At 41.0% G+C, this 14,927-nt stretch overlaps 1 protein-coding gene across 5 annotated transcripts in view; it reads left to right on the plus strand.

The window, feature by feature from the left end:
- Positions 1–7,145, plus strand: part of LOC121320437 (pyridoxal kinase-like) — a 166,738-nt gene extending 159,593 nt beyond the window's left edge. The window contains exons 11-12 of one of the 5 annotated variants that reach the window (XR_005950842.1): positions 4,892–5,690; positions 5,844–7,145. Coding sequence is in view for 1 of the 5 variants with exons in the window: in XM_041258768.1 (XP_041114702.1) it covers positions 4,892–5,004 (113 nt within the window). In the remaining 4 variants the exon portion in view is untranslated. Of the gene's footprint in view, positions 1–4,891 lie in introns of all 5 variants that reach the window. The other 4 variants (XR_005950843.1, XR_005950844.1, XR_005950845.1 and 1 more) reach the window with 4 other exon arrangements.
- Positions 7,146–14,927: the final 7,782 nt, after the last annotated feature.

Genomic DNA, 14,927 nt, shown 5'->3' on the forward strand with positions numbered 1-14,927 from the left:
GCATTTTCTCCTCTCCTTTTCAATTTTACCTTTTGGAGAGCATGAAACAAAAGCATGAATTAACTTCTCAGCATCATACAGAGAAAGAAAATACCTAATTTATTAAATGGGGTTGAATAAAAAAGCAGTAAATTCAAAAGTAGAAAGTAAATGGGTGAACTTGTACAAACTTTATTTTCAATCTGCCACCTTACATCCCTTTCAAAGGCAACTAGAGTAAAGATCCAGTGCCATTTAGTGGTCTGTTTTAGTAAGGCAGACACAACATCTCTTAATATAGCAAAATGGACAATAAGAAAAAGAAATGTAGCAAAATCACAGTCTATGGGGTATTCATACTTTTCAAAACAAAAGTCCACTCTTTCCAATGTAACCACAAGTAATTTCCAGTTATGGTTACTATTTGACAAAATCCTGAAGCCAGGCAGGTTCCTTCCTTATATACTGGCTTTGGTTCCTTAGCTGGACAGAAGGAGATAGTGTGGCAGTCCCCTGTAAATTTCTTAACCCTTAGCAGTGCATTTATTCAGCGCTTTTTCAGAGTAAAACAGGTTTAAAAGGCACTGAATCTCAAAAGGACACTCAGTATTATATCTCTAACCAAGCCCCACCTCTTGTTCACTGTATTTTTCACATATCTCTTTATAGAAGTACATACTGATAAATCCTCTCCTGATCACTCACTTTATCACCAAATTCCTCAATAATACGATCCAAGTCATTATTTTGTTACTATAACATCTCAAAGTGCTCTGCAAATGTCTGTTATATTCTTTGAGCGCTGGATGCTGAAGCAGTTATCCATTGTTTATGTCAGTGTTATCTCTGTGGTGCATGGGGCTATCGATTCGCCTTTTTTCAGCTTCATTCGGCTCTTACTGGTCTCACTCAGCCATTGAAAGGTTTTCTCGGCTTTTTCTGGAGAAAAAACGACCAGAGACCTATACTTTACGTCTTTTCTGATGATGTCGGACAGATTCTGACATTGGACTGGAAAGGGGAAATTGTAATGTCGGACCTGGCCCGACATAGGACCGCAAATCGTTAATTGGACCATGGCTATGTCAGGGTACATTGACAAATGAGATGTATTCCAAGTTCTTCCATCAGTCAACAGGTAAGTATTTGTGCCGTTCGTTGTTTGCGTCTGTAAGGGGTCGGTATACTTCGGTTTGCCTTTGTTGACGTCCATTGGACGTCCCACGTGTATATAGTCTCCTAGTCTGAAGGTTGGATTCTTTGCATTTTTGACATCATTTTGTTGTTTTCTCTTGTATGTGTTTATTCAAATCAGATTCTCTCTTGACAGGTAGCATGTTTAGTTTTGTTTTCATTTTTCTTCCATACATCAGTTTGTGTGGAGAAATGTCAATAGCAGCGTGTGATGTAGCTCTAAAGCTTTGTAGAAAATCTGTTACAAAATGCTTCCAAGGCTTGATTTCCTCTTCTGCATTTAGGATGCATTTTTTCAGCACTGTGTTGAATCTTTCAATTGCACCATTTGCTTGTGGGTAGCAAACTGAAGAGTGAGTGTGTTTGATACCTCTTAACATAAGCAAAATCCATTGTGATAAACTGGGAACCATTATTAGTTACAATGTAGCATGGATTCCCGTTCTGGCTAAAAATGGAAATACAACTTCCAGTCACTTGCTATAATAATCCAGCAGAGTGATCGCATATCTGCAATTCCAAGAGTCTCCTTCAACCAGTCCAACAAGGTAAATTGCGACCTTATGTCAAAGTCCTTCTGGCAATTGTACTGGTATTAATGGAGTAGGCACAGTCTTATCATTCAACTGGCATGGTACACAGGAAGAAATGACAGACTGACCCAGTCTGAGTCCATCTTCGGTCACCAGTAAAGGTCTCTAAGATGCTGTTTAACACACACTATTCCCTGATGACCTTCATATGCTAAGTTCACTAGCTTTAGTCGAAGAGCAACAGACACCATCAGTTGGTTACTTCCTCTTATAACAAATGAATCCTGCATGGCAAGTTCTTGTCATATGGGAAAAATAAGGAGTAATATCTGGAGCCCGGTGTTTAGCAGTTTTAGGTAAACCTCCCTCAATTTGAGCTCGAAGTTTCGTCAGCTCAGGGCAGGTGCTGTAGGCTTCAGTAAATTCACACAAAGGAACAGCACACAATAAGGTGGAAATAGCAGCCACTAATTCAGGTTCAGAATCACCATTAGCAGGTGTGGAGTCAGGCAATGGAAATCTCTATAAGCCATCAGCTGTGGTTTTGTGATCCAGGTTTGTAGATAACATCATACATGAAGCAGAGTAAGCGTACAGACCATCTCGCGATTCTCATCCCAGTATGACCTAATCCTTTTGTTGCTAGCAAAGTGGTTAGTGCTTGGTGATCTGTTCTTAAGAGGAAGTGCCTACACCACAGGTAAGTTCTCCATCTTTCAATACCCCAAACACAAACTAAAGCTTCTTTGTCATTGGAATACTTTTTTTCTGCCGTAGACAAGGTCCTGGAAGCGAAATCAACTGTACGCTTAGTATTATCAGGATGGAGCTTTGTTAGTACACCCCCAATGCCATAGTCAAAGGTAGGCAACGATGGGTCAAACTGTGCTAGAGCTGGGCTCTCAAGGATAAGCTTCTTGAAAGTGTGGAAGCTGTCCTGTACTTTAGCAGTTCAGATAAAATTAGATATATAGTTCCAGAAGTAGAAAGTAAAAGGCTGAACTCGTACAAACTTTATTTTCAATCCACATTTTACATCCCAGCAAGACTCCTTTGTCATTTTTTAAATATGAGCCTCAAAACTCAAATCAGAATCAAATATAACCCCAAAATCTCTCACAGCAAATTTTATAATAGAGGTCAGGTTGCCCATATTTACTTTTAAGGAATTTGCAAGCTCTACTTGTTGCTGACAACCTAACAGCAAATCTTCTGTCTTATTACAAGAAATATTTAGACATCCAACTTTCTATATAAGTAAGACAGTCCAGTAAGGCTGAAATAGCAGTGGTATCACCAAGTTTTACAGAAATATAGTTGCCTTTCAAGGACAAAATGTAACCATTACCGAATGGCACATTATCAAAGCTGGTCCTTTAGAAGTCCAGTCTCCATCAGTCATTGACTCCACCCTCAGGAAATATCAATGGCTTTCTCCTAGGGATCAGCGCCATTTTTCTTTGCTTGAAAGAGTGATCTGTGACTATTCAGTCAAAACTTGGAGATAAGTTGATATTTATCTTTCTCTCTCTCTCTATTATTTCAACTTGCATTTAAAGTTGTGGCCTAAATTAACATGAGAAACCCCATTGACACTTGCGTAGTACTATCGGCAAGAACAGAGGGAAGGTCTGTCTGTCAGAACAGGAATGACTGACCAAGAAACAATTGGCAGACCATGGTTTGCCCGAAGTCAGCGGGCAATTACATTTATAATTTCTAGAAATTTCTCAAACAAAGACCACAAGCAATAGTAGTTAATACTGATACTGACTACCCTAAAAAAACAAAGTACTGTCTGTTAGCATAATACGACTTAAACCATATTGACTTAGCTATCTGCTTTAGGTCGTTATTGTGTTGGAAGATGAACTGTCTGCCAATCAGCCTACGAGCAGATGGTAACAGTATACTTTGTAGAATGTTTTTATACATGTCTGCATTCATTCAATCTTCAATCTCACGAATATCTCCAGTCCCTGAACTTCTAAAACACCCCCATATCATGATCTAACCACCTCCATCTTTCTGCAGGTACAAGGTTTTCTTTATTGAAGGTTTTCCCTTTTTTTCTCCAAACATACTGTGGCCAATTTTAGGGGAACCATTCTATTTTAGTCTCATTGGACCAGAGAATTATGTTGAAGAATGCTTCTTATGATTCTTTATATTTCTTGGCAGTTTAGATGTTTTGTTTTATTAATTTTCTTTAAAAGTGATTTGCTGCGAGGTCTGTGTGTATACAGCTCTTCTGTGTTCAGGTACGTTTGTACAGTTATTTCTTGCACAATTATGCCTGATGCTTCTACATCTTCCTTTTAAGTCCTTGGCTGTTAATGTTGGATTTTTTTTAGCTGCTCAGACTATTCTCCTACCTGCTGCACCCGTAATTTTCTTCTTTCAGGCGTTTCAGTTGTATTTGTTCTGTGGTACTTCTTGGATATTTCTCTAATTGTGGATTTTGTTATTCCACATTTCTTTGATACTGTTCTGTAGCCCTTTCCTTTGTTTACTACAAGTGCATTTCTCAAACATGAATCCAACTCCTTTGTCTTGACCATAATCTGCTGTGTTACCAAAACATTCTTCTTCAACAAATATTGGAAATAATTACCTCTTTTTCTGTCTATTGACTTTATAATCAGCTTAGTTACTGTGTATGGTTTATTATCAATTAATATATTTTTTACTTAATTCTATTACATTTACAGACTTAATGTAAAGGCACCAATATACTTTTGTCACGTCATGAAAATTGCTTGAATGCTTTTGTATTTATTTTTTTTTATAAAGATTGTTAAACTCAGTAATTGTGTATTTTTGTCTATCATATTAATTGTTGGCAAATGTTCACTAAAGGTTTGTATTTAACATTTTTTTTCTTGAATGATCTTATATTAAATCCTGGTAACTAAAATAAAACAATCCTGGTTGAATTTCTTTCCACTATGCCTATTTTAGTTAACAAAACAAACCTTATTAATATGAGCAGGGCAAATAGTCTGCTGGAGAGTGTCCTTTATAGACAGATGATTAACATGGTAAAAGTATATAAATGGATGTTCATCACCCTATAGACAGATGGTCCTTCAGTACAGTTCATGATGCTTTGATTAGACATTTCTTTTACAATAAATGTAATAGATCTTCCCCCCAGAAATTCAATGAAACGTGTTTTTTTCCAGACATGGCAGGAGCTGGGAAGAAGCCAAGCGCAGCTCAACTGGAACTGAGGATGGTACAGAGCAAAAAGGACATTGAGAACCCAGAGATTGTAATACAAGCTACTGTGTTATAAGCATCACGTCAACCCCAATACTGCACAATGTATCGATGTTGTAAAATTTGACCTGTAATGTGACATTTGCCTTAGATCTGTAACAAAGCACAACATTTCCATGATTCAAACAGCAAGTTTAAAGGCAAGAAAAACTATGGGCCAGTGCCAGAAGGATGGCGGTTCGGTTCCCTTTTCTCAGGCATCTTTACTGTTTAGAGTTGTATTAACCTTTCTCCAGTCTCCCTTTTTACTTAATAGGTGACCAAAACTAGGGTATGTTATCTTAGTTTGGATTACCTATAATAATTGTAAAAACAGGGAAGTATTTTTGCTGATTGAATAAGCAAACAAAAAAGAAAGGCAGTATAACTGGTCTCTGCCAGTCGATGTGTATACAAGTAACTTTCATCCCCTTTCTGCAGCTACCCTGCCAGTCGATGTGTATACAGGTAACTCTCATCCCCTTTCTGCAGCTACCCTGCCAGTCGATGTGTATACATGTAACTCGCATCCCCTTTCTGCAGCCACCCTGCCAGTCGATGTGTATACAGGTAACTTGCGTCCCCTTTCTGCAGCCACCCTGCCAGTCGATGTGTATACAGGTAACTCGCATCCCCTTTCTGCAGCCACCCTGCCAGTCGATGTGTATACAGGTAACTCGCATCCCCTTTCTGCAGCCACCCTGCCAGTCGATGTGTATACAGGTAACTTGAGTCCCCTTTCTGCAGCCACCCTGCCAGTCGATGTGTATACAAGTAACTTGAGTCCCCTTTCTGCAGCCACCCTGCCAGTCGATGTGTATACAGGTAACTCGCATCCCCTTTCTGCAGCCACCCTGCCAGTCGATGTGTATACAGGTAACTTGGAGAGATATTATGCTTATCCATGAACCGCCCCCCCCCTCCCCCATTTGCCAGAATTGACGATAATTTAGTTGCATTCTAGTGACATGCAATGTATTGAGAAAGGTGTAAGGGATATATACAAATGCTCCCAATCTCCTATTAGCCTATATATCTAATGGTGTAAAATCATACCAACGTGTATGACTTGGCTTGTAGGAGTAAAAACTGACATAAAGGTCTGTTTCCAGCATTGGGTTAAAAAAAAAAAACAGTCCCTCCCTTCTGTAATATTTGTTATGGCCAAGAAAAAAAAGAGGTTAATGCAGCTCTGAAATATATTCTTCATACTGCTTTACATGAACCAGTGTACTGTACTTGTAAGAGTGTGTTCCTGTTGAGAGTGGATGGGGGTATCTACTGTAGTTTGATTTTATCAAGGTTTAAAAAGATATCGTGTTCTTCATAAAAAAACATATATCCAATTTGGACAAAGGACTGCTTCACATGAAAGTAGACCAAATAATACTGAGATTGCAATACAGAAGACTTTCACAGCATATTTTACAAGACACAGGTGGTTTAATAAGCCAAGTAATCAAAGACATCTTGCTTTTAATCTCTTCATGACATTTATTTTGTAATAGTTGATGTGCTTTAATTTGAATAAAAATAGAACATGCAAAGTAATCTTACCTTAAATCACTTCCATTTAAGAGATTATTGATTTACTTGATACCAATGATACTAATTTTAACTGTGATTTTATATAAGATAATTCTTGTTGTTGTTTTTCAATTCACACCCACCCCACATCAATTTATGAGCCAGAGCTGTGCTGTAGGGAATGGTTCTTTTTCAGTTGAATCAAGTAAGAGGAAGCAGTGACAGACAGTGGATATAGGGAACCCACAGCGAGCATCAACATTACATGATAGTAAGGGTGAGTTTAAGAAACAGTACTGTAAATGGAGAAAGCTGGTCATATAGAGATTAATCTTTTTAATAAGTATTACCAGTAATCACAAGATTATAGAAAAAAAGCAGCATTGCCTTTTGTTAATTTAGTCTTGTACAGCTGATATCCCTCAACCCTCCCATATCTGTAACTGTCTGTTAACATTTAAATGGTATCCCATGTTTTGTTTTTTTTTCAATGGAAGAAACGTATTTGACTGTCTGGTAAAAGTTCTTAGTTGTTTTCATTTTTTGAGTAAGAATATTTTATAACATGTTTCAATGAAGATTGTATTGTACAAATCAGCATTTATATAATATGTATGGTATAATGCAATAAAAAAAAAAAAAAAAAGATTATATTACCTTTTATGAAGTCCTTGTGTTATTGGCCCTAATTATAAGGAAACAAAGTTGCACACTTTACAGATGACGCAGATTTTTACAGGTATGCGTGCATGTTAAAGATCAATGTATGTCCTTGTGACAGGAAATGGCGTTGCGGTGATGTCACGCCAGAATGAGGACGTGAAAACACAGGCAAGTACTGCAGTTGGAAAAAGAGACACAACGCGCCGTTTATTTGAATACAAAAATAAATAAAATAATTAAACAAAAACAAACACAAAAGGAAAATGATATACTCCAGGTCAGACTGGGCAAATCTCCTTCACTATTCCTGTACGTTTTAAATATCTCCTCTCGCTCGCTCTCTCTCTGTCCTCCTTACACCCACCCAGAGGGAAGAGAGCTGCTGGCTTTTATGCAGGTGACCATCTCCCGATTAGCAACAAATTAATCACTTAATTCGGGAGATGGTCACTTTCTGCACAAGGTTTCAAATTAACAACTGGCAGAGGACAGCCATCTCGTCTCTGCCAGAACAAAATAAAAACAACAACAAAACAAACACACGGCTACACCGTCATGAATACAATAACAAAAACATGGTGTTCACCGACATTTATACAAATACATAATACACACTAATAAATAAATCATAATCAAAACACAAAATAAACTGCACAGGGACGGAGGGGGAAACCCTGTTCTAAAAATAAATATTGTACAGGGCAGCTCACACTGTTACAGTCCTGAATGCTACACCACTGGTGCTTCTTTACCCACAATTACTGAATGTATCATCATCTCAAGGTATGTGGAAGCTGTCCGTCCAACTGTATGTTACATATTTTTACATATATGTACGTATGTATATGTGTCACTATTTAAAGTTCCCTTTCAAGTACGAAATGTATCTATTACCGCGCCCAGAGAGAAACATGAGTGACACATAATGCTGAGTGCCATTTTCTCTTTCAGCCTTTGCCTGAGGAAGGAGTGAGGTCTGACTTTGTCATAACTATGGACATAAGTTGATTTAATTAACTTTTTTGCTCTCATTTCATATTTTGAAATAATTTGGCTTTTTAAGTAATTTAAGTGTATTCTTAGCTTTAGGTTCTGATTAATTTAATATATATATATATATATATATATATATATATATATATATATATATATATATATATATATATATATATATATTTTTTTTTTTTTAGCAAGTATCTTTTTTTTTAATTAATTATTTTCTGTTTTTCTTTCAGAAACCCAGCATGCATGTAGGCTGTCTCGCTGTACTGGATTCTGCCTCTGTACATAGACAGTATACTGTGCTAGCCATCTGTTTTCTTTTTCCACTCAGCTTTTGACGCTACAGAGACACTGCCAGTGTTAGCAGCTTTTTAGACACACTGCGCTGTTGAATTGTCAGGTCCTTTTTGACCAGAGACTATTCCAAGTGTCTTTATGCCTTTGTTTTGTTTGCTTTGCTGCTACTAGAAGGTTACTCGATTTTTAGCAGACAAGTACATGGTACATTCCAGCAGAGGATAAGCACGATTAGTACATCCGCTGCCTGGGAAGGGAGCATGCAGCTCTTCAGCGGTTTGTGCTCATTTTCCTAAGATGACACTGGAAAGCAGGCTGGCCCACTGTTCCAGAGACCTATCTGTATCTCTGACACTGGTGCAGCATGACTCGCCCCATTCATCCCCTGCAGTGCGCTCAACAGAGTCCACACTCCCTGTTACGCCGGGAGCTAGGAAACAATTCCTCTGGGGTAGGAGCAGGACTAAGAGCCTGTGCTCCTCTAAATCCTTCTCTGCATCACCTGGCTCAGAGCTCCCCCTCTCCTCCACCAAGGAAGAGGAAAAGGAGCTGCTGTAGCAGGCCTTCTGGTACTGACCGGTTTGTGGGGCAAATGGAAAAGCTTTTTGAAGCTATGAACCAGCAACAGTCCCTTTTGACGGAGCTGCTGTGAGCCCCCCCCAATTGTCTCCAGGTTTCACCCACAACCTGAACAGGAGGACGCCATGTCCCTTACTGCATCTGAGGACATGGACACCTAAGAATTAATCAGATGTCTTGGCTTCCACAGTAAGCCTCTCCCTGTCGGAGAAGTTCACCTCCCTTATCAGACGTGCTACCACAAGGTGCAGCTGCCTAGTTTGTACAGTTTGTATAGGGTGCATAATGCAGATAAGCTGGACCTTGCCCAGTTTCCTCCTGTTGAGGCTTCCATTGATGTGCCACTAATATTATACTGAAAAAGGCCTATGTGGCCTCAGCCTCAGCATTTTTCTCACGTTTTGGTAGCTAAAGCAGCATACTGGCGGCTTACCAGTCCATGCTGCTACAATCACTGTCCTCGGATCATAGGTCCTCGTCCCTTCAGTTGGACGAGCTGAGCCTGGTCAACAACCATCTGCTCCAGTTTTCTAAGTACAGTGGTCAGGCGTTGGGCAGGACCATGGCTGCTTTGTTGGCAGCAAGAAGGCAGCTCTGGCTAGCTCAGGCTCAACTACATGACAAGGACAAGGCATCGTTACTGGGTGCACCTGTAACACCAGGGCATACGTTTGGGCCGACAGTGGATGAGATGCTAAAACACTCTCACCAAGCACATGAGTCTTTTAAGGAGTTGGCACTCCTCTTCCCCAAGCAGAAGCCCCAGCCCGTAAGCCAGCAAAGCATTGGCTAAACAGGCGTCCTCAGCCCCAAAAGCAGATTCAGCTAATATGTAAAACCATGTTCATGGTGCGCAACGCGGAGGCCGACACAATTACCGGCGCCCTGCTCACAAGCAGCAGCCACAGGTGCAAGCCTCTACAAGCCAGCAGCCTTAGTGATTTGCTGCCACAAGTCCAGGGCCCATTCTGTCAGGCCCACCTGGATTATTGGTGAACTTGCACCACGGACACCTGGGCGATTACCACCATCAGGGCTGGTTACTCTGCAGTTTCGATTCATCCCTCCTCCCTTTCAGGGCATTATCACAACAACGGTCATGAATCCTCAAGTCACTATATTAGTGTCTCAGGAGGTGGCGTCTCTACAAAAGAGAGACAAGGGTTTTACTCCAGGTACTTCCTGGTGCCGAATCCTCGACCTCAGACAGCTCAATCTATACTTGAGTCCAAAGGTTCAAGATGCTGTTGCTGTTGCAGTCAGTAAGGTAAGGGGACTGGTTCACTACAGTGGACCTCAAGGACGCCTACTTTCACATCCCTATCAGACCCGGCCACAGGGTTTGTCTCTTGTGGTTTGCCTTTCAAGGTACCCTGTACGAGTTTTGTGTACTGCCATTCGGCCTCTCTCTAGCTCCTTGCACTGATATGTGCCAAGTCACCAGCACAGGGAGTGTTGCACACAGTACTGATCACCAACCACCTCCAGCAGTTAGACACCCTCTCAAAGGGATGTCTATCTTGGCTTAAGCCTCAATTCCAGAAATATGATAACCAAACTGTTGGACGATAGAATCCAGAGGCTAATTGTCTGCTTGGAGCTGTTTGAACCCAATGCAGCACTGAGGGTACTGACCTTCCAGATACGTCTAGGCTTGATGGCAGCAGCTTCCCAGATCCTCCCCTTAGGGCTCTCACGCACGCGTCTTCTCCAAGCCTGGCTCAACCACAGAGTCCGGCACCCTGTCTTAGAATGCCACCACTCACTCACACTGTCTCATCACTGTATGGAGGCTCTCTCGCGATGGAAACAACCAGCTCAGAGATGGTTACTAAAGACACTTCCAAGGTTGGGGTGTTGTCTGAAATGGGTTGGGGGTACAGGGAGTGTGGGAACCCCCACGGTAGGGTGTGGTGGGGTGCCGTGTCCCTGTGTGTATTTATGTGTTTTATATTTTATGTGGTGTGTATTGTCACAAAGATGGCTGAGTGGTGACTTCAGAACCAGGAAATGAATACACACAGACAGGACAGATGAGGTATTTTGGCACTTTACACCAAAATAAATAGACAAACAAAAACGGACTAACACTTAAAAAACGGTGAGCAGATCGACACCCTAACAAACAGGGTGAATTAAAATAAACAAGTACCATGCAGGTCCCACCAGCACGTAATAGCAATTGATATTAAACTCCTCTTTCTCCCGTTCCCTACTCACCGAACACCCAACAACCCCGAGTGAGTAAAACGTGCATCTATATATACTGTTGTGCTGGGATTCAATTACCAATTAATTATTCACTTGAATCCCAGCACGTGAATTAATTATGTGCAACCTCATGCTCACATACTTACAAGTAAAGGTAGACAATCACATTTTAAATTCACTGTGTGTATTGGAGTGCTAGCATTCAAGCAGTCTATAAATTAAGTTAAAAACTGTGTCACATTACATCGAAGAAATTTTATCCATATAACTTAATTAAATGGGAAATACTGATCCCATATTATCAGTAAGAGCTTCTCTGTGAGCAATTCCAAGAGAAATAAGGGCAATGCAACATTCGTTTACTGTGTACAGTATATATTTAAATGCCCATTCATCTTGTATTACTGACTGACTGTTTTATTATTTTAGCTTTTAAGCATAATTCGAGGGATGCCATAGAGACGCTCTCTCACTGCATTTTCCCTGTTTATCTCATGTCTCTATGCTGTTCCTCAGCCTCACTCCGCCTGGGGGAAGTGATTAGCAGGCTCAATCACATCCGGGTGGTTGGGGGGCAGCTCATTTCTGGTCATCGCAGCACTCTCCACGTCAGTCAAGGGGCGTGGCCAGGGCAGAGTCGGGAGTTCCGTTTTGCACCCCCGTCTGTCAATCTCCCCCTTTTTCCTATACTAACCTAGCACTATTTCCTCTCTTGTCTGTCTTGCATTTGTTTTTTGTTTTGTAGCAAATGCTCAGACTCCATCATTCGTGCTTCATCTTAACATCTTCACTAATATTTAAAACCTTGCTCCGTTCACTGCAGGTAATTTTTCTGCACAGCGCTGCCAAGATATTATCAACTATTTTCCTACCTACTCAGATGATTCTTCTCATCATTCAGCTTCTCTATTCAGCTGCAGGAGCTCCAACATTAATCTTTCCTGCTCCATCCAGTCTCCAGCACGGCTACAGTGCCGTCCAAAGCTCAGCTTCATTACTCAATTTGGTCTGCATTTTCATCAGAAAGACTGGTTAGCTCACCAGTCCCCCATTAGTATGCCCGGAGTGGGGGCGCCCTCTCTGCCAGGTCCACCAGAGGTTTCTTCCCAATAGGGGGAGTTTTTCCTTTCCACAGTGCGGATGGCCCGTCATGCTAACCTCTCTTTGCTTTGTTTCTCTCCAGCCTTCCCTATCATCTATGTGTGCGGCTCTGTAATCTCTTTCCTATCTACACGGTGTGGTTCTGTGGGGAGCCGGGGGTCCTTCTTTTGGGGGGGAAGTGAGTCTCGCTCCCCCGACTGACCGACCAGGTCGGCCTCCTGCCCAAGTCACTGCCATCCCCGGTGGTTCATCGCTGGTCAGATGGGACCCTCTGGCCACATCTATACTTTCGCAACTTATGCGCTAGCCTCATGGAGGCCACAACCTGCTATCACTCTCCCTAGTTTCTTTTCCAGGTCTGAGCACCTTTCTTAACCCTGCGCAGGGGGGGGGGGATTCTCGTCCTTCGTCTCTCCTGTACGGACCCAAGACACTTTTCCCTAACTCTCCACGCCACCCAGCTGCCAGCCGATGCTGCCTGTGTAGTGACGGAATCTATCCTTTTGTACTCTTATATCTCATTCTCCTGGTCACCCAGCAGCCAAAGGATGCTGCCTGATCCGACCTGGACTTGAGAGTGTTTGTCTTCTCATTCTCCTTGTCGTCCAGCAGCCAAAGGATTCTGCCTGACCCGGCCTAGATTTGAGAGTATCGTCTTCCATCTGTTCTGTCTCTCATCCTCCTCGGTGAGAGTTCAGAGTGTCTTGTTTGTATGGCTTGTCCTAGCCCTTACTCGTCTTAAGCCGCCCAGCAGCCAGACAATGCTGCCGGACCTGATCCTTTAAGTACAGGCACCTGTCCATCCTGTCCTATGTCTAACACCTTTGTCTCTCAAGCACATGCCCCAAGCTTGCTGCCCCTCACACCTTTCTTTACTGTCAAGCCCTTGTAGGCATCCAGTGAAATTTAAGTTGTAAATGAGCAGTAAAATGTTATGCTTTTGAGTGCAAACTGTATAATACATTGTTATTTACCAAAACTTAACCTCAAAGCTTGTCTGTGTGTTACTATGTATGTTTTAAAACCCATTCATGTAGATCTTACCAGTCAGCTAACTGACATCTAAACTCAGTCTCACATTAGTAATGTAGTGAGATATATTTGGAACAATAGAGTGTCCAATTTCTTAATGCACACCTAAGAGTCAACAGTAATATAATCAGTGGAAATAAAATACCTCTTAATTTACCCATGCTTGCATAAGTGCACAAAAGAGAAAAGAAAATAAGATTACAATTCAATGTATTTATTTACTTAAAGTATACGTCATTTTTGTTTTTCTTGAAGAGTAAGAATCCGGTCCTGTTTGGCTGAGATCTGATGTAATGTAGAAGATATGTCTTTCAGACACTTCAGCATTTAAATTTCTCTTTGCTCCCTTCTATCCAAAAGGGACTCTATAACAACAGTTTGTCTATGAGCGTGTTGCTCATACTGCTCTAAGAATGTGTTATACGGTTTTGAGGCCTTTTTCTTTTTGATGGTTTTGGTTGTGAATGAGAGGTGGATGGTGTGATGCTGGGTTCCAGACGGGTGAGGTTTGGTGTATTAAGTGTTTCAGTTTGGGAAGGGAGTGGAGTGTGTGCAGGGTGCTGGAGGTGGTGCTGATGATCATGATATGTGAGGTGCACAGGTTAATGTGCAGCTTTGGATGTTGGAATTAATGGTGTCAAAAAAATAGAACCACTTGTTGGTGGTGATCCCACAGTCTTTGAAAACAGACTGACAATAGCCTGAAAAACAAAGGAAGAAAAATGACATTCAGGATTTATACATAGACTCCTTGAATGAAAATCATGTAAGTATGCAAAAAAAATTACAATGGACTGCTTTACTAAACAGCCATGAAAATTTAGTCATTAATGCCAAATATTTAGCATTTAGTGGTGGTGATTAAAAAAAAAAAATACAAAAATGAAGTGACCCTAACATACCTCAAACTACTCCTAGTTAATTCTTCCTTGGCTACTCTCTCTGCACCTGTCTTTGGCTCTTTTATATGTCATCAGAATATTGTTCCAGTTCCAGATTTTTTCAGGTAGGAAATTATATGCATGCTAGAGCTGGAGCATGTTGAACAATTGGACTTTATTTGAGTTGAAGAGTTCCCAGTCTAGTCTTGTCATTTCAATAAGCAACAGGATACTCTTACTGTTGAACTCTAAAAAATAAAGTTAAACATTAAAACAATTTATTATGGTAAGACTTGAAGTTTTGATTAATATTGGCATGTGTTATGCTCTCCATATTACACACTGCAAAATGTAAAACCAAAGTGCTGCTGTTTCCAGTTATCTTCCAACAATGGAGCCTGGCGACTCAGACTGAGAACTGCATGCAGATTCATCATTTCCAAAAATCAGGTAAAACCAGGAAAAATTAGGTTTCAATAAGCAAAAGTTACCTACACATGCCATAAAATAAAATACTGTATTACCTTCCAACACAGAAGGCATTTGGGAGTGGGACCCTGTGACAGAGAGCGAATGAATCCGAGCCAGACTGGATGGTTTGACAGTTCATTCCAGGGTCAGTCAGAAGTCGGCCATCCAAAAAGGGGGAAAAGTCACAATACTAGAA

This window comes from Polyodon spathula, chromosome 9 (assembly GCF_017654505.1).
Source record: "Polyodon spathula isolate WHYD16114869_AA chromosome 9, ASM1765450v1, whole genome shotgun sequence".
Lineage (NCBI taxonomy): Eukaryota > Metazoa > Chordata > Actinopteri > Acipenseriformes > Polyodontidae > Polyodon > Polyodon spathula.